Here is a 17,442-nt window from a genome sequence, read left to right on the forward strand (position 1 = left end):
GCCTTGCTTGCTGCCCTGGGCTCCCTCCCTCCCTCCCTGCAAGATTCCAGGCTCTCCGTGGGAGGAGGCTGATATTCCCTGTGGAGCAAAGCTTTTAGGTCACAAGCGGGGGTGGGGTTCAGCAGGCAAGTCAGGGTGGAAGCGTGGAGGGTCCCTAGACAAACATGCCCTCAAAGCAGTCTGTAAATGATAATGAGTTTATTAACGATGCAACAGGTCAGGTGCCACCTGGACACTCAGGGGGGTCAGTGTGGCCTGGGTGTGCTGCCCTCGGCTCCTGGAAAGACCAGTGGGCTGGCTGTGGTTGGTCAGAGCCCCCCAACTCCGTCACCTCCCCCCCCCCGCCGGGTCTGCTTTGGCCTGCCCTCAGGGCTCTGTACAGCTCAGTAACAGCAAGATGGTGTTTATTAAGTAACTGGGGCTGGGCAGCGAGGAACAGTCTATATATTTAATGTCTAGAAAGGTATCTGTCCGAGCCTTGGTGAGCCATCTCCGCTGTGCCTGCCCTCTTCCTGGCCAAGGGTCCGGGGCTAGTGGTGGCTGGCAACGTGTTGCAGGTAGGGCTGCAGCTGGTGACGGTTCCGGGGGGCGTGCAGCACGGCCTTGAGTGGGACTCTTTCCATGCCGTGTTCGGCCAGCCACTCCTCACTGGATAGCCAGGGGTTTGGCCCAGGCAGTGGCACGGCCGGTTCAAAGACCTCTGACTGTCCCTGCTGCCAAAGAGAAACAGAGCATTACTGGGGGAGGGGGCCCGGGAAGGTGCTGGGGGTGCTTGGGTTCTTGGAAGGGTTTTTGCATCGTATTCCTCTTCTTCACAGTCTTGCCAAAATTGATTGGTTTCTACCCACCCACCCCTCTGCAAACTAGGGAGGGCTGGGCTGGGCTGGGCAGAGAGAACTTTGCCAAGCTTCATGGAAGATGAGAGCTACAAAGGCCATGGATAGGTGTGTGTGCATGAACAATCCAACAAAAGACCCCCTCAGGGTAGTTATGTTCCTTTTCTCCGAGGTGGGTGTCCATGCTGAGCCTGGAATGTGCAGATTCTGTTATTGCTTTTGCAGCCTGCCACGGCTCCCATAACTCCTTGTAAGCCCACCCGGGATGGGAGGAGGCCGACTGGTTGCGGGCTAGGACAGCCAGTGGGCCCTCTTGGCTTTGGTGATGGGCTCCTGAGCTGGACCTGCAAGGATGGGGCGGGACTGAGCATTCTTCCCCAGAGACGTTGCTCAGGGAAGGTGCGAGCACATGCGAAAGATTGCTGTGAACTTGGACTACTGAGGCAGCTTCATGGGTGGCCTAGGAAAAAGGAGAGAGCCAATCCTCAGAGCGACAGTATTGGTGTGGAGGGGGGTACCACACCTCCCATGTCTGACTCAATCCTCTTCTGAGGCCCCATTCATGCCACCTACACCAGCCATTGCCTATACTCCCTTGTTATGCCACCAATCGGCTCAGGGGGCACCTTCTATCCTTTGTGATTTCATGAAGTCCAGCCCCCTTCCTAATATATGGCCTCCTTTGACCATCCTTGTTACCTGTGTGGTGGGTGAGAGGACCAGGCCTTTGGGGTAGCTCGCCTCCTCCCGGGCACCGGACTCTGGCAAGGAAGCGGCGCTGGCATTGCTCTCCTTCTCCCAGCTGGAGGGGTCTTCTGGGGTGTACTGCCCCAGAAGAATCAGGTTCTCAAAGGTAGGGTCTGGCTTCACGTGGTGAGAAGCCTTGTGGTGTCTGGGGCTGCCGGGCCGGCTTCGGTAGTAGGCTGGAATGGGCTCCTGCTGTGCCTGCTCATGGCGCAGCCGGAGACTCTGGTGGGCTACTCTGTGCCGATTTGCCACCGCCTCAGCCGGGTCCGGGTGGGGATCATAGCCTCCCCCGCTGGGCCCTTCACCCCACACCTTTAGGGGCACCTCCCGGCTGGCTTCGGCAATGCTGAGCTCGTCCATCTGGCTAGTGGTGCCCTGGATGCCGTGGGCATTTTCATCCCGACTGTAGAAGCGGTCCTCGTCCATGGCGCTGTAATGTTGCGTTTCCTCCTCGGAAGCCTTGCCGTGGCTGGGCAGCGACTCCCGGAGGCTCCTCAGGCAGAACTGGTAGTACTGGGTGAGGTCGTAGTTCTGCTTCAGGGGTTGGGTTGAAATATAGGGGTGTTTCAGGGCTGCATTGGGGGTGATGCGCTCGTGAGAGTCCCATGTCAGCATGCGTTTGATGAGCTCCACCATGCTCCGGAGGTCAAAGTATTCAGCCAGGGCTTCTGTGTCTGGGTAGATCATCTTGTGGACGTTCACCGTCTCCATCTGGTCCAGGGACTTGAGCACATACTTTCTCCTCTCCACAGACTTCACTTTGGTGTCAGCCAGATACTCTGCCGGGGTTTTCAGCTGCCAGGAGTTCACCACCTCGGCGTGCTGGCTCCTCTTGAAGAAGAGGTGGGCCTTTCGGGCTGCATTCAGGAGGGCGGGCCTAGGCATGCCTTGGGTCTCGCAGATGTACCGGATCTGGTCGTACTCATTGTTCCCGGGGTAGAGGGGCCAACCGAGGTGCAGCTCAGCCATCACGCAGCCCAGGGACCACATGTCCAGCTTCTCACAGAACGGCAGCCCCAGCAAGATTTCTGGGGCCCGGTAGAATCGGGACTGGATGTAAGGCTCTTTGACATAGCGCACTTCGTTGAAGATGCTGGCTGATCCAAAATCAATCACCTTGACCCGGAAAGGGTACCTCACCTGGTCCACCAACATGATGTTCTCTGGCTTTAGATCAGCATGGATGATTGACAGCTCTTTCAACTTGGCCAGGGCTCTCAGCACCTGTGTGGTCACTGTGCGGATGTGCCGGACCGGCAACGAGGAGAAGTTGTGCTCTTTCTGGAAGTCGAAGAGGTTTTGCTCCAGGAGCTCAAAGACCAGGTAGAACTTGAGCTCGTCATGGAAGAACTCATGGAACTGGACGATGTGAGACTCCTCGGAGTCCACCTGGGACATGGTCTGCAGCAGCTTCAGCTCATTCTTGATGATCCTGCTGCGGTACGAGTCATTCTTCAAGATTTTTATGGCGACCATCTCCCCAGTGCTCCGTTTCCAGCTCTTCACAACCTCCCCAAATGTGCCCTTCCCCAGAATCTCAAAGACGTCATAGAAATCGGACTCTGACTCGATTGTGACCATTGTCCTGGGCTTGCCCAAGCTCAGAAAGATGGGTGCAAAGTGGCTTCTTGCAAAGAGAGGTCCGGCCGCCGCAGAGCAAAGAGAATCCCAGCCTCCTCCGGAACAGGAGGTGATGCAACAGTCAGCCAGGTTCCAGAGTTGCTAGGTGAAGAAAGTTCTGTTATGGAGGCAGGGAGCCCACTCCCCCTGGGGTCTCCTAACAGCCCCTTCCCTGGGAGGAAGAGCTACTCCAAGGTAGGAAACCAGTCCAGTGCAGGAACCCCTCTGCAGTGCCGGTGGTTTAGCCAAGGGTGAGTAATGCAAATGGATGGGTGTGAAGAGGCGTTTGCAATGTGGAACGGACGTTCCATGGTGAGTGGAGGGATGTGGCTCTCTCAGAGGAACCCCTCTTTCACCCCACACCCCGTCTTTACATTCAGAGTGTGTGCCTTGAGTGAAGGGCCAGCAAAGGGCCTCTCACTTTCCTGGAGTACATGCAACACTTAAGCCTAGATTCTTAACATGGCATTGTGTTTAGAGGATCTAATCAGTTTGAGAATTAATAATTTAATTAGGCAGAACTTTATATAGGTACCACACAACTTCTTTTAGTGTCTCCGAGGAGAGGACTCCCTCTGTAAAACAAGCTGACTGTAAATGAACACCACAGCTGCCCACAAGGTCTCTCTTAAGGCCAACAAGGGGGAAATGGTTGCAGAGAGAAAGGACTTTGTAAGGACCTGTCTGCTCTACAAGCCCATTGGCCCTCCAAAAGTATCACCAAACACCCTAGAGGAGGCAGAAAGCCCCCTTGTAGTTATGTCCTTGCCCCCCCCCCGCCCCCGGTCAATTCTAAAGGCACCTGCAGACCAGATGTTTGCCAGCCCCTCACAAGGTGAAGAAGCCCCAGTAAAGAAGCTTCGTTTGGCTTGAGGCTAGCAAAGCTAGCTTGCTGAAAGGCATCGGTCTTGGACACTATAAAGACTGATTTATAAATGCAGGTGCTTTCGCGGATCACTGCACATGGCCCCAGATGCCCAAAGGCCCCAGAAAGCGCATCGGATGGACTCCTGGCTGTTGGCTTTTCTCTCTCCTGCAAATCTGCCTCCCGACACCCTATCAAAACATTGACTTCCTTCTCTGAGAAGGCACTGGCAGAGATGCCCTCCTGGCATCCAAGATGGAGGAGGACCTGGTTTCTGCTGCTTAGGTGGTGATGGCATTTCCGGCACAGGAATTTGCTTCAGGTCCCAGCAGCAGGTGACCAGTACAAGGGCAGAACAAGTCAGGATTTCTGGATGCTGGAACTGACTTTATGAAGTCCCACCTTCAAAGTGATGTGAAAGGGAAGATGAAGGAAAAGGGAAAGGATTACTGAGTCCTTGGCTACTTTGACTGCTGGGCTGGTTCTGTGCAGATGGACAAAAGTGATATATCTATGGAGAGCTCAAAGATGAAACATGATGCAAACGTAATGGAATTAGTTCACAGATTAATTTTTATTCAAACCCGGGATAGAAAACAAGCAGCAGCTGTAGAACAGACTATCTGAGATAGTGTAACTTCCTTTACATGTTTTAGAAAAGGTCAGCTTATAATTTTGGGAAAGAAGCAGTTATCAGATCTTTTAGTTTTTTTAAAAAAGGCCACTTCAGAAGGCCATATTGGTTAAACATTAGAATAAAAGATGTCTGTACATTCAGAGCACGTGAAATAATTTTGCCCCATCTGAGAAGAGGGAGAGGCCCCCTAAACTGCCCTTAACTCTCCCAATTTCCCTGGGCCATTGCCTCCCTTGATGCCACAGGTGGTCTATTCCCAGGTTATACCATTGGACAAGAAGACCAAAGGGGTGGTGGTTCCGAAGTGAAGGCAGTGGAAGCAGCCTCCCCTGGGCGGCCCTTTTGTCCCCGCAGGCTCAGCATCCTCCTCCCGCAGGCATGTCTCCCATCAGCTCTCCAGATGAGGGGCATCCCCTTGTTTGCAGCATCAGTGTGAGGCCTGCCCTGCCCCTGAGGGCCAATCCCTTTTGCAAACACCATGGAGCAGCCCCAGCTCCTTCCCCACTCAAAGCTTCCTTCACCCCCACCCCCACCCCAATTCTAAAGTTACAGAATTAATGTTATCAAAGGAGCTGGGAGTGGGGCTGTCTTCTGATGGAAAAAGCAGGTAAGACCTTTGTCCCAAATGCAGTCTGTGCCCAGGAGGCAGAGGGGCATCTGCATCCCTTTCTGGGCTGGCTTCCTCTTTTAAAGCACAGCCCTGGAGCAAAGCAGGAGGGCCCCCGTGGTGGAGGGGCAGTTAAAAAGGGAAGCCCATCAGAGAGGCAGCTCTACACCTGTGCCAGCCAGCCGCCCCTCCCTGCCAAGGCATGTCCTGTCGCATCCCCCCCCCCAACGTGGTTAGTGCTTGACCTTACATGGTGTGAGCCAGGCTGGGGAGCACCTTCAGAGAGCCGCCTTTTCCATGGGCTTCCTGGGAGGGGCCCCTCCCTCCTCGGGGCCACTCTCTGCAGAGAAAGCCACAGCAGGCAGCCTGAAGTTGCCTCCCCCCTGATCCTGCTGGTGCTCGGAGATCTCCAGCACCTCTTGGGATCTGGAGCTTAACGCCAGTTTTGGAAACCTGAACTTGCTGGACGGCTCCCCTTTAGTGGTTGTTTTCAAAGATGTCCCCCCCGCTTGGGGCCTGGGTGCAGTTACAGCCTCGGGGGCCAACTCCCCGTTGCGCTTCTTGAAGCCAGAGAGTGCAATCCTGGGGGGCTTGAATTTGGCAGCCTTGAGAGCTGTGGCACTACAGTGGGCTTCCTCCTTGGCCTCGTCTGCCTTAACCAGCTTGAGGCTCAGCTCTGGGTCAGTCTCAGCCCCCTTAGAGGGAGACAGGAGTTCCACCTGGGGCAGCGGGATCTTCCCCAATTTGCTCACCCCATCCTGGAGTAGCACCTCCACCCTCTCTCCCTGGAGCTGAGCAGGTCCCTCGGCCTTGGAAAAACCCAGCTTGGGCACCTTCAGCCTGGAGGAAGCCTCCTCCTCGGCTTCCCCATTGAGTTCAGTGGCCCACTTGGGCCTGGAGAGGGAGACCCCGAAGGGGGGTCGCAGCTTGAGTTTGGCAGCCTTGGCCTGGCTCTCCTCTTCTCTCGCCAGGAGCCCAGCAGACCCTTCCTTCTCTTTGGCACTCCCCAGGGCCAAGAAGCCCCCCTTGGTTTCTGCCTCCTTCCCCACAAGGCCCTCAGGAGCCTCCAGCCCCACCCTGGGCAGGAAGAGGCCAAACGTGGGGATCTTTACCCTGTGCCGCTTCCCTGCATCTGAGTGGCCATCTGTCGGCTTCCAGCCCTCCTTGCCTGCGCCTTCCAGATCCAAGGAGCCCCTCTGCCGCGTGTGGGGGGCCCCGACCTCATATTCAGCATGAGTTTTGAGACTTGGAGCAGAAATTTCCAAGCCAGGGACCTTAAAAACCGATTTCTTCCCCTCTGGCTCTCCCCTACCCGCACCCCTCTGGCTTGGACAAATGGCACTCCCTGTGGCCCACTTGGTGTCTACTGCCCCACACGCAGTGATACCGATTTTGGGCATCTTCAACATGCCTTCCAGCCCCCTCTCCAAGTCTGTTGCTCCTGCTGCCTTGGCCTCCTCTCCCCTCTCCTGATCCCCAGAGAAGCCGACATCGGGCAAAGCAATCTGGGGCATCCTGAAGGCAGGCACTGCCTCATCGGCAAGACAACAGAGGGGCTGTGTATCCAGGCTCAACTCGGCCTCTGGCTTGGAGACGCTGAGCAACGGAAGCTTCAGCCTGAATCTGCTCTCCTCGGTTTCCGTCCCAGCTTCTGTTTCCAGCTTGCCAAGGCCAAGAGGCAGAGTGGGCACCTTTAGCTGGCCCTCTTTCATCCCCGTTTCAGAGTCCAAGGCATCTGTCCTTCCTCTGAATTTGGGAGGCTTCAACTCCAGTTGGGGGATCTGGGCCAAATCCTCCTCACCCTGCCCTTCTCCTGCTGAGCCCAAGGACCCAAACTTAGGCCACTTCACTGAAGGAGTGCCTACTGTGACCTTGGGCATCACCCCTCCCCCATCCAAACCCATATCAAGCTCCAGCTCAGGAGCCTTCGTTTTTGGGGCACTGAGTTTCGGCAGCTCCATTGAAGGCATCTTGAATTTTGCTTCTGGCCCTTCCAGGCCAAGATCCACCTTGGCTGGAGGCAGCTCCACCTCTGGCAGCCAGGCCTTGGGCAAGGAAATGTCCACTTTGGGCAGCCGTACCTTGGTGCCCAGGGCAGAGGCTTCAGCCATCCCTTCTAGGTCTTTCTCTCCTTCCTTCCCCAGGAACTGCACAGCTGCCTCTGCCTCTTCCACCTCGCCCTTCCCAAGTTTTGCCAGCTCCACCTTTGGCAGCTTGATTATGGCACTTGTGCCAGGGGCTGCCTGGAGAATGCCCTCTTCTTTACCAGCCATGGGCAAACCAACGTCCAGCTCTAGTGTGGGAGCAGACACCTGGATGGGAGGCGCTCTGGGCCTCTTGAGCTCTCCCTCCTGCTGCTGGAACTCCACCTTGGCTGCATCTCCTGCCAGTTTATCCACAGTCGCCTCCCCTTCAGCTTTGGAACTAGGCACAGCAATCTCCACTGATGGCACCTGAACCCTGAACCCAGGGCTCTCTGGCTCTGGGATCAGCCCCGTCTTGGCTCTGGGGGCAAGCTTTGGCAACTCTACCTGGGGGAGGACTTTCTCATCTAGTTCTGGAGCTAGAAGGTGGACCTTCCTTCTCTCTCCTTGGGCCTTCAGAGAGGAAAGCTTCAGCTGGGGCATCTTCCCAAATGGGCCTTTTGGCTTCTCCTTTGGACTCCCAGGGACCTTCTTGGCTTTGGCCTCCACTTCTCTCCTCATGAGGCCAAAAGAAGCTATCCTGAACTTGGAAGCCTTGGCGTCCTTCTCCAACATCCTGGGCTCCGGCTGCCCTGTCAAGCCCCCCTTGCTGCCTTGTAACTTTACCTCCTCACTCTCTAGGGCACCCCACTCTTCCTCCTTGCCTTTGCCCCCAAAGCTCGGTAGTGAGAGTTTTGGCCCTTTAAATTGGACACCGAGGAGTTCAGGGGAGGTTCCCTCCCTGTCTCCATCAGAACATCCTTCCATGCCTTGTGGGTAGCCAATATCCACCTCCACTGTGGGCAACTTCATTCTGCTCTCTGTAGTTTTGCCAAGCCTTTCCTTGGGCACTTCCCCTTCAATCTCAAGGGCTAATTTGGCATCTTCTGCCTCTGCTTCCCATTTTGATTTGGGGAAAGAGATCCCAAACTTTGGCAATTTCAGCTTTGTACCCAAGTCGGCAGCTTCTCTGCCCTCCACTCCAGACACCAAAACGTCTGGGCTCATTTTGCTCCAGACTTTGGGGCCCGAAATGCTAAATTTGGACAGGGCAAATCGAGATGTTTTCGCCTTGACCTGACTATCAGTAGTCATCTCTGGGAGACTTATTGGTGGGATCTCTACAGTTGGCAGCTTCATCTTGGCTCCTTCTAGGTCAGTCTTTGTCCCTTCAGCATCTGCTGGCTGTTTCTCAAAGGCAAGGTCCACCTTCGGGAATTTGGCTACCATCCCAGCAAGAGCCAGCCCTTCAATGCTTCTCATCCCTGGCTCCAGCTCAGGTTGGCTGACCACACACTTTGGGAGACTGATTTCTACCTCTAGGTCTTTGCTCAGGGTCTCTAGGGTGGCCTCCTGGGCTTTAGCACCCTGCTTAGAAACGTCTCTTTCACGCTTCGCCAAATCCAGCTCTACTCCAACTTTTGGCAGCTGAATGTCCAGCGCAGGCACAGTTGCAGATGAAAAGCTCTGTGGGGCTGGAGGAGCAGTCATCTCAACTTCTGGCCTCTCAACAGAAATGCCCAGCTCTGGCTTTGGCACCTTAGGAAGTTGCACACCTGGCACCTTCATTGCCAGCAAGGAAACATCCACCTTTGGGAGGCTGACCTTTGTTCCGGGGTCTCTTTCTGGTTTCAGCATTTTGACCTGGACTGAAGGCGGGGAGGGGACTGCCTTGACAGGGAAATCAAATTTTGGGAGGGATATTTGAGGCATTTGAAGCTTAAATCCAGCCCCTTCGGCAGCCTCTTTGGGTTTTGCCCTTCCAGAAGGGGCAGCCGGTTCCCCCAGGGCCTTGCAAAGATGCATATTCTGGACTTTGGGGGTAGAGATGTCAAGAGAGGGCACCCTCACCTCAGGGAGCTTCACCTGAGTAGCACCTGCCACTCCAGCTGCCTCTTGGCTTTCCAAAGGCTGCTCTCTCGGGGAAATCTCCAGGCCAGGCATCTGAATTACGGAGCCCCTCATCTTGTCTGCCTTGCTGACTTCCACCCGGGGCAGTTTGCCTGCTCCTCCTTCTTGGGCTTTGGAGCCCAGCTGGGGTAGGCTGACCAAGGAGACTTTGCCCAAGATTTCATGGCTTTCCATGCCCTTCTTCCCCTTGGGAAAGGGGAGCTCTAGATCCACACTGGGAGCTGTTATGCCCAGAGAAGGCACTGCCTCTCCTGGTCTCAGCTGGTCCTCAAAAACATTTTTTTGACTTTCTCCCAGGGCAGGAGCCTTCATCAAGGGCAGCTTCAGTTCTGCTTCCTCGGCAGAGATCCCAAACTTGGGGACTTTGATTCTGAGCCCTCCTTTAGGGGCAGCCTCTGGGGCAGCACACTCCAACCTGGGCAGGGCCAAATCTACATCCACCTTTGGGAGGCTGACCTTTGTTCCGGGGTCTCTTTCTGGTTTCAGCATTTTGACCTGGACTGAAGGCGGGGAGGGGACTGCCTTGACAGGGAAATCAAATTTTGGGAGGGATATTTGAGGCATTTGAAGCTTAAATCCAGCCCCTTCGGCAGCCTCTTTGGGTTTTGCCCTTCCAGAAGGGGCAGCCGGTTCCCCCAGGGCCTTGCAAAGATGCATATTCTGGACTTTGGGGGTAGAGATGTCAAGAGAGGGCACCCTCACCTCAGGGAGCTTCACCTGAGTAGCACCTGCCACTCCAGCTGCCTCTTGGCTTTCCAAAGGCTGCTCTCTCGGGGAAATCTCCAGGCCAGGCATCTGAATTACGGAGCCCCTCATCTTGTCTGCCTTGCTGACTTCCACCCGGGGCAGTTTGCCTGCTCCTCCTTCTTGGGCTTTGGAGCCCAGCTGGGGTAGGCTGACCAAGGAGACTTTGCCCAAGATTTCATGGCTTTCCATGCCCTTCTTCCCCTTGGGAAAGGGGAGCTCTAGATCCACACTGGGAGCTGTTATGCCCAGAGAAGGCACTGCCTCTCCTGGTCTCAGCTGGTCCTCAAAAACATTTTTTTGACTTTCTCCCAGGGCAGGAGCCTTCATCAAGGGCAGCTTCAGTTCTGCTTCCTCGGCAGAGATCCCAAACTTGGGGACTTTGATTCTGAGCCCCTCCCTTTTAGGGGCAGCCTCTGGGGCAGCACACTCCAACCTGGGCAGGGCCAAATCTACATCCACCTTGGGAGCTGCCACTTCGGCTGCAGGGAGCTTCAGCCCAGCCTGGAGAAGACCTGGGTGGGTCTCCAGGGCACTGGCGCTTCCTTTGGGCGGGGCAGCCTCCACTTTGGGCCACCCGAACAGAGATTCTAAGACCGCGAGGCTCTTGCCTTCGGGGCTGGCCTCAAGAGACTCATCCTGAGCCCCCATCTTAGGCAGAGCAAACTCTACTTGCGGGGCTTGGAATCCTGTTTCCATTTTTGCCCTGGCTTCTTCCTTGGGCTTCTTTGTTTTGGAAAAAGGCATGGTGAATCGGAACATCTTCCCCTCACCTCCTCCCCTGCCTGCCTCCTTCAATTCCAGACCAGCATGTGGCAGACCCATGGCAAGGTGGGCCTCGGCCGCAACTGCGTCCTTGACCTTCAGGCGGGGGAACTTCAGTCGGTGTCGCTTTGTCTCCAGAGAAGACAACTTCCGCGAAATGCCTGGGCTTGGTTCAGCCACGGCCACCTCTCCAGCACTCCTGGCCTTGCGCAGCTTGGAGAACTTGGGGAAGGAGAACTCCACATCAACTGGGGCCACCTCGGGCTTCCTGGCTGCCAGGGGTGCCTCCGTCTCCTCCAGGCTCTGTGCCACCATCCTCCTCCTCTTCTTCTTTTTCTTCTTCCTTTTCAGGGAGGAGAGACCCTGGATGTTCTGAGGAGAGAAGAAGCAAGGGGTTGGTGAGTCTCCCTGGCCAAGAAGCCTGCCTCATTCCCCGAGACCTGAGGGGCGCTTCTCCTACGCAGGTCTTGACGGCCTCTGGCAGAACTCCTGCATCTAAGGGTCCAGGAGAAAAACAGCCCCATTTCCAGAGCTCCTCTGCCTTTACGATTAACGGGGAGGGGCAGGGGTTTCCGGGCTCTGTTTTCTCAGGTCATCAGGCCTGTCCAGGGAAAGTCAGCATCTACCTCTCTTTAGGCCCTCTCAGCCTTCCCTACTGTTGGGAAGGGAAATGAACAAACAAGCAGGATTGAATCTGGATTCCATTATAAATGCAGCTTGTATTTTAGATGCAGCTGCTGCTGGAATTTCCCTTTAACGGATTTCTTAGTCCTGCAGTAAACTTACTTATCAGAAATCTCCCTTCTGGGATGATGGCCTAGGAGACTCCCAGTTCTTGTTTCAGCCAAGAGAAGGCCAACAAAAATCCCTTCCCGTTTCTCCTCTGAACTTGTGCTCGGAAAGAAACAGCCTTTGAGGACAGCGGACGGATCTCCCCTTGTGCTCCACCTCAGCCTCGACTTGGGGCCCTCCCTAGGTGGCTGCTGTGCAAAGTCTGGGTTCCCATGGGTAAAACACCCAGGGTTGTCAGCGTCACCTACCAGCTTGGCCATCTTGGCTTTGGGACCTTTCACTTCAAAGACTGTGGCTCCAGGCTTGCGAGAGACGTCTGCGCTGGGAATCACCCGCTTCAGGCAGAAGGAGATTTTGTATGGTTCGGCACACTTGAGGATCTGCAGGGCGTCTTCATACTTGATGTTGTCGAAGTAAACTTTGGCACTCAGGAGTTGATCACCTGCAAGTTGCAAGATGGGTGAGGGAGGATGTTAAGGGTATTGCGGCAGGCTGGTTCCCAAGATCTCTGGCCACCAGGCAGCCCTCAAGGGCCTGGCACCCGTTCTCCCACAGATGCAGCCTTTAAAGTCATCAGAAAGCTTAAGCATTTCCAAGCAGCCAGACGAGGCAGTGCCCTGTCTCGTCCTGCCAGGCCTGCTGCTGCCAGACTCTGCCCACCTGAGTTGGGCCCTTCTGGAGTAACCAGAAGGTTTATTGGTTTATAATATGAAATACAAAAGCTAATAACAGGCAAAATAGGGGAGGGAAAAGGGAAGAGAAAAGTGTAGGAACTTTGATGTTACGTATGTTGATGGCAGCAAAATCACTTTATGCACAAAATGGAAGGACACTTCAATGCCCTCAGCTGATGGAGTTAGCAGAGGTGGCTAAACTGACGGCTTTGCTCAAAGACAAAAGCACAAGTGCTTTTGTTTCTACTTGGAAACCGCTTCTGTGCTTAAGGTGGAAAAAAATGAAACTTTGATTTTGAGCTATACTGATTAGATAGATCTGTCGTTATAGAAATGGTTAGTTTATACTATTATGCGAAAGTAAAAAAGTTTGGTATTACTTCTTATTCTACTGCACCAAAGGGAGTCAGAAATCAGTGTCTTTTCTTTCTTTTTCCCTTCATTACACTTTTCCTATTCTTTGCTTTTGTATTTTTGTATTTTATGTTGTAAACTAATAAAAAGCATTGATCTGAGTTGGGTCCTTCTGGATCGCTCACCTTCCTGGAGACTCAGCACTCGCGCAGCTGGAGAGTCCTTGAGCACATCCTTCACAAAAAGGCCTTCCTTCCCTCCACCGGCCACGCTCAGCCCCCGGGCCCCGGCTCCGGCCTCAGTCTCCACTACCATCTCCAGCAGCTCAGAGGCCTCGATGGTCTTCTGCAGAGGAAAAAAGAATCCACCCCTAATCCGTTGCCTCTGGGATAGGAAGTGGGGGTATCTACTAAATTTGCCACCTGATAAAAACTGGCTGCTTTGGAGGACTCTCTTTACAAGGCTGCTTGTCAAGCAGGGCAACCTCAAGGAGCGGCAGGAGTAGAGAAGGCGGAGGACAGGAGGGTACATTGGGGAAGCAGGTGCAGAGGGCATGTCTGTTTGATAGTGGCTGCAAAGCTTTATTTGCATCAGGAAGCAGAGCCTTCTTCTGCCAAAGCTGGTTTACCTCCCCTGCCTGGTACACCTTGCCAAAGTCACCCAGCCACTGCCCCCTGCAGGGGACTTCAGGTGAAGAGAGGACCCTGGCCTATCCAGAGGCCTCTCTGAGCTTGGTTCCGTTTGCTCAGCTGAGCCAGGGCTCTCTTGGGCTCATGCCTAGTTTCCAAGGCAAGGTGATCCTAGAGGCCCTCCTGCCATTCAGAGGTCCCTTCCTGTAGCCATTGAAGCTCTGCAGCCTCCTGCCGTGCTCACCTCCATTGCAATGAATTGTGCTGTCATCTTCGGGAAAGGGGGGGTAGCAGAAGGATGTGCCCCTCCACTTCAGGATCTCCTCCCTGGTTCGTGCTTTTCTCAGGAGGGCCCCCTTCGGCACCACATGAAGCTTCTCTTGTAGGCCTGGAAGGGGACAGTGTGTCTCAACCCCAGCAGAGTTTCTGTAGGCTGCAGAGGTAGGAGCATCAACCATGTTTCCTGCAAGAGTGCTGAGACACCCCTAGAATCTTCTCTGCTGCCTCCCCCCGGCCCCGGAACAATGATGTCCGAACTTCAAGAATCACTCCAAAGTAGTCCTGGCTCTCCCCCTGCCTCGACCTACATGAGAGACCCCCTTGGAACAAATCCTCTCCCCCACTCCCTCTTCCTCCCACCTGAGGTCCTTCAGAGTGGGCCCAGGACTGCAGCAGGCAGCACATCCCTCTGCCCCCACACTAAGAACAGGGAGCAAAAGCATGATTGCTGAAGGGGGGGCTAAAACCTCCTCCTCATCAGTTGCAAGTGGGTTGTCATGGAGTAGGCTCATTACCCTCCTGCAGGCGCCCACAAGCCCTCCTTGCCTCAGAGCAGTCCAGCCTTGGCATGGCACTCCCCCCCCTCAAAAAAAGCTGCCCCTTTTTCCAGGAGGAGGAAAATGTCTTGGACTTTGCTGGGGTGTGTGTGAAGAAGAGCACCTGAAGCCCAGAGGCAAAGGAGCTTCCCTTGGCTCCATCAGGAAGGCCAGCTGCAAGGAAGCTGAACGCAGGGAAGGCAGGGCTGCTGCCATTCCTTTTGCCCCTCCAGGAAGCCTGGCTCCAGCTCCCATCAGCTGTGGGGGGCAGATACTGGAGGCATTGGCCACATTCAGAGCCACTGCCCAACTGCCACTGGCAGGATTGCTCAGCTGAATCCAGCCTGTTATGACCTCATCCTTTCCTTGGTAGGCTTCTGCCCCCACCCTCGGTGTGGTCTCGTTCTGTTCTGGTTTTGGACGGGTGGGCAGGCAGAGTGAACCCATTCCAAGATTCTTTGGCTTAGAAAGAATCAGTAGAGTTCTTGCCCAGGTGGGAGAATGAGAAAAGCAGGCAGGTAGGGGTGGAGGCAGGATTGCTGAGATGTAGACTTAAAGCAAGGGAGGCATCTTTGGGGAGACAGCAGGTCCTGTTTGGCCAGTATCCGACAGGAATCCCCCCGAATCAGTTTTCCAAAAGGGCACTGGTTACGGGTGCCTTTCCAGGACTGAGTAAGTCAAAGCGGAGGGCGAGGGGCGTTAGGACAGGACATCAGTTACCATCTGAAAAGTGGGTAGAGCTGTTCAGAGACGGCAAACCTGAACCTGGAAGCCTCTGATAAGACTCATCCTAGGTGTACCATATTTTTCGCACTATAAGATGCACCGGACCATAAGATGCACATTAGCTTTAAAGGAGGAAAACAAGAAAAAAAATCTGCCTCCCAGCATCCATCTGGTATTAATCTGGCTAGCGTCCTTGCAGCAAACAGCCTGGTCTGCTTCAGCACATCATCGCAGCCCCAGCACGTGACTCGTCAGGGCTTCGGTCCGTTGCACCTACCACCGGTCAAGTGAGCTGAGGAGCTGCTGCACCACCGACAAACACTGGAGTCTTCGCTGCCGAGCAGCTCCTTGGTGGTTGGATTGGCCTCCTGGAATACTGCTGATTTGCCACTGTCTATTGCTGCTGTTTGCTGCTGTTCGCTACTGTCGCCAAATGGCCATTAGGCAGTGGAGAGTGGCGGCGAATGGCAGCAGTGGCAGCAATCCCCGCTGCCTAGAACAGCTGATCTGTGGTATTTCAGGAGGCCGATCCAACTGCCAATCAGCTGCCCAGCAGCCAAGGCTCCAGTGTTCCCCAGCGGTGGTGAACAGCGGCAGCAATGACAGGCAGATGTAACAGAGGGTGGCTCCAAACGCTGCTGCTGAAACAACCCCCTCCCCCCCACCGCAATATTCACTCTATAAGAAGCATGGACATTTCCAGCCACTTGAGGATGCATCTTATAATGTGAAAAATACGGTAATTTCCTTTCCTTAAGGAGGGGAAGCCAGAGGTTGGTTCTTTTCAGGGGTGAAATGCTCCCAGATCGGACCGGATCGTGTGATTCGGTAGCGACTGTGGCTGGTAGCAATGGCGGAGCAAAACTCTGCCCACCTGCCCGGGTGTCATTACTTCCTGATTTTAACCGGGAAGTAATGTGTTTTTTACTTTATGCACATGTGTGTGCACTTCCAAACCGGTAAGGAAGGTAAGTAGATTTCACCACTGGTTCTTTCTCTCTCTCCCTCCCTTCATCAAATTTATTTCTTTTTCAAATTTATTTGCCACCAATCTCACAGTTCAGGCAACTGCAGGATACATCAAGCTGCCTGGCCTCTGGCCATAGCCTTAGAACGGGCAGCAGCAAAGGCAGCCGCAGAAGGCACTGGCCTACCACCTGAACTGCTGTGAAGTCGGTGGCTGCAGAGCGGCAGAAAGAAAACCCTCCGTGGGACTTTTGCTTCCTTTCCTGCTGGTCAGCCCAGGGTTGGGGGCTGCTCTGCTTAAAAGCAGGCTACAACACAACAGGTTCTCAAGCTCCCTCTGGGTGAAATGGCACCCTCTTCACAGGCAAACTCTGCCCGCAGCCGGGAGTTCGATCCTGACTGGCTAAAGGTTGGCTCAGCCTTCCATCCTTCCAAGGTCAGTAAAATGAGGATCCAGATTGTTGGGGCAAAATGCTGACATTTGTAAATAATCCAGAGAGGGCTGTAAAGGACTGTGAAGCGGTATATAAGTCTAAGTGCTATCGTTATAGTGCTATTGCTATTCCTTGTGCAAACTTATTGGACAGAATTTTGCAATGATTCTGCTGTATTTGTACCACACCTGGGCACTTATTTTAGATGTTATTTTTGTTATTATTTAAGTTTGTATGCCATCGAGAGACATTGGGAAGTATACAAATACTAATAACAATTCTCAGTTACGTTTTAATTTGGCAGCAGCTTGGGGCAAGGGACACATATATGTCAAGACTGCTTGTTATGCCTTTAATCTGGACAGGGAGAGCCCTTGAGAAGGCCACCCCTCCACCCCTTGGGGCCTCTGGAAAAGAGAGCCAGTCTCTGCCCAATGGATGCCTTTGGGATCCCCTCCCCCCTCAAGTATCATCAGCAGTTTCTTTCTTGCCTTCCAGCCCAGTCCTGCTGGGGCCCATGCTGCTGTTCAGACAGGGCATTTCATTCCCACACTGGACACTGGGGCCCACGCCACTCCATTCCCCAAAAGGTCAGGGCTCCATGCCAGACATTCCCTGCCCAGGAAGACAAAGGGGCGCTGAGTCCCAGCCAGGCCTCTGGCATTGCCAGCATTCCAAGGAGAATTTCTCCACGCCTCTTCAGAGTCCACTGTGGATGGCAGCCTCAGAGGCTCCTTTCCACAGCAGCCATTGAGCAGGAGCAGGGCCCAGGAGCAGCCAGAGCATCCCCCCCCCTCTTCTGACCAAGCAGAGGGGTGAAGGGAGCCAGGGTGCTGCCTCTCTCAGTTACCTGTGCAGCCTACCCACTGCGTCAACTCGGAGAACCAGCCTGGGAGGACGAAGGGGACCTGTAGCAAGAGAAGAAAGGATGTAACATACAGCCAGGAGGGTTTTCAGTCCACTGGCTCTGGACAGGCATCTCTGGCAGGGCTGGGAACAGCTCGTAGAAGTGTTTGTGGTCACCAAAAGGCCAAGCAGAAGCTGGAGGGGTTGAGTGCCTCGGCCAATTGGGCCAGGCCTTCCATGGACCCCAGAAAATAGCTTCCAGCAAGGCTCAGCCAGGCCTGGTGGGAAGCC

At 54.5% G+C, this 17,442-nt stretch overlaps 2 protein-coding genes across 2 annotated transcripts; both read right to left on the minus strand.

Moving 5' to 3' along the window:
* Window positions 1-2: 2 nt before the first annotated feature.
* HIPK4 (homeodomain interacting protein kinase 4) lies at window positions 3-3,164 on the minus strand. The gene has a single exon (XM_058195356.1). It carries the CDS (start codon window positions 3,162-3,164, stop codon window positions 1,452-1,454), a length of 1,713 nt encoding a protein of 570 aa, XP_058051339.1. The 3' UTR covers window positions 3-1,451.
* A 1,454-nt stretch (window positions 3,165-4,618) lies between these two features.
* Window positions 4,619-17,213, minus strand: PRX (periaxin). The gene is made up of 5 exons (XM_058196498.1): window positions 17,156-17,213; window positions 13,609-13,752; window positions 12,921-13,080; window positions 11,956-12,149; window positions 4,619-11,287 (listed from the first exon to the last, which is right to left on the minus strand). Exons 2-5 carry the CDS (start codon window positions 13,633-13,635, stop codon window positions 5,591-5,593), a joined length of 6,078 nt encoding a protein of 2,025 aa, XP_058052481.1. The 5' UTR covers window positions 13,636-13,752; window positions 17,156-17,213; the 3' UTR covers window positions 4,619-5,590.
* Window positions 17,214-17,442: the final 229 nt, after the last annotated feature.

The sequence above is a fragment of the Ahaetulla prasina genome, chromosome 10 (genome assembly GCF_028640845.1).
Source record: "Ahaetulla prasina isolate Xishuangbanna chromosome 10, ASM2864084v1, whole genome shotgun sequence".
Classification (NCBI taxonomy): domain Eukaryota; kingdom Metazoa; phylum Chordata; class Lepidosauria; order Squamata; family Colubridae; genus Ahaetulla; species Ahaetulla prasina.

Coding starts and splice junctions, on each gene's coding strand:
- HIPK4 (XM_058195356.1), bottom strand. CDS start 3,164: ATGGTCACAATCGAGTCAGAGTCCGATTTCTATGACGTCTTTGAGATT.
- PRX (XM_058196498.1), bottom strand. CDS start 13,635: ATGACAGCACAATTCATTGCAATGGAG. Junction 13,081..13,608: donor CACAATTCATTGCAATGGAG/GTGAGCACGGCA, acceptor TTTCCTCTGCAG/AAGACCATCGAGGCCTCTGA. Junction 11,288..11,955: donor AAGCCAAGATGGCCAAGCTG/GTAGGTGACGCT, acceptor TTCTCTCCTCAG/AACATCCAGGGTCTCTCCTC.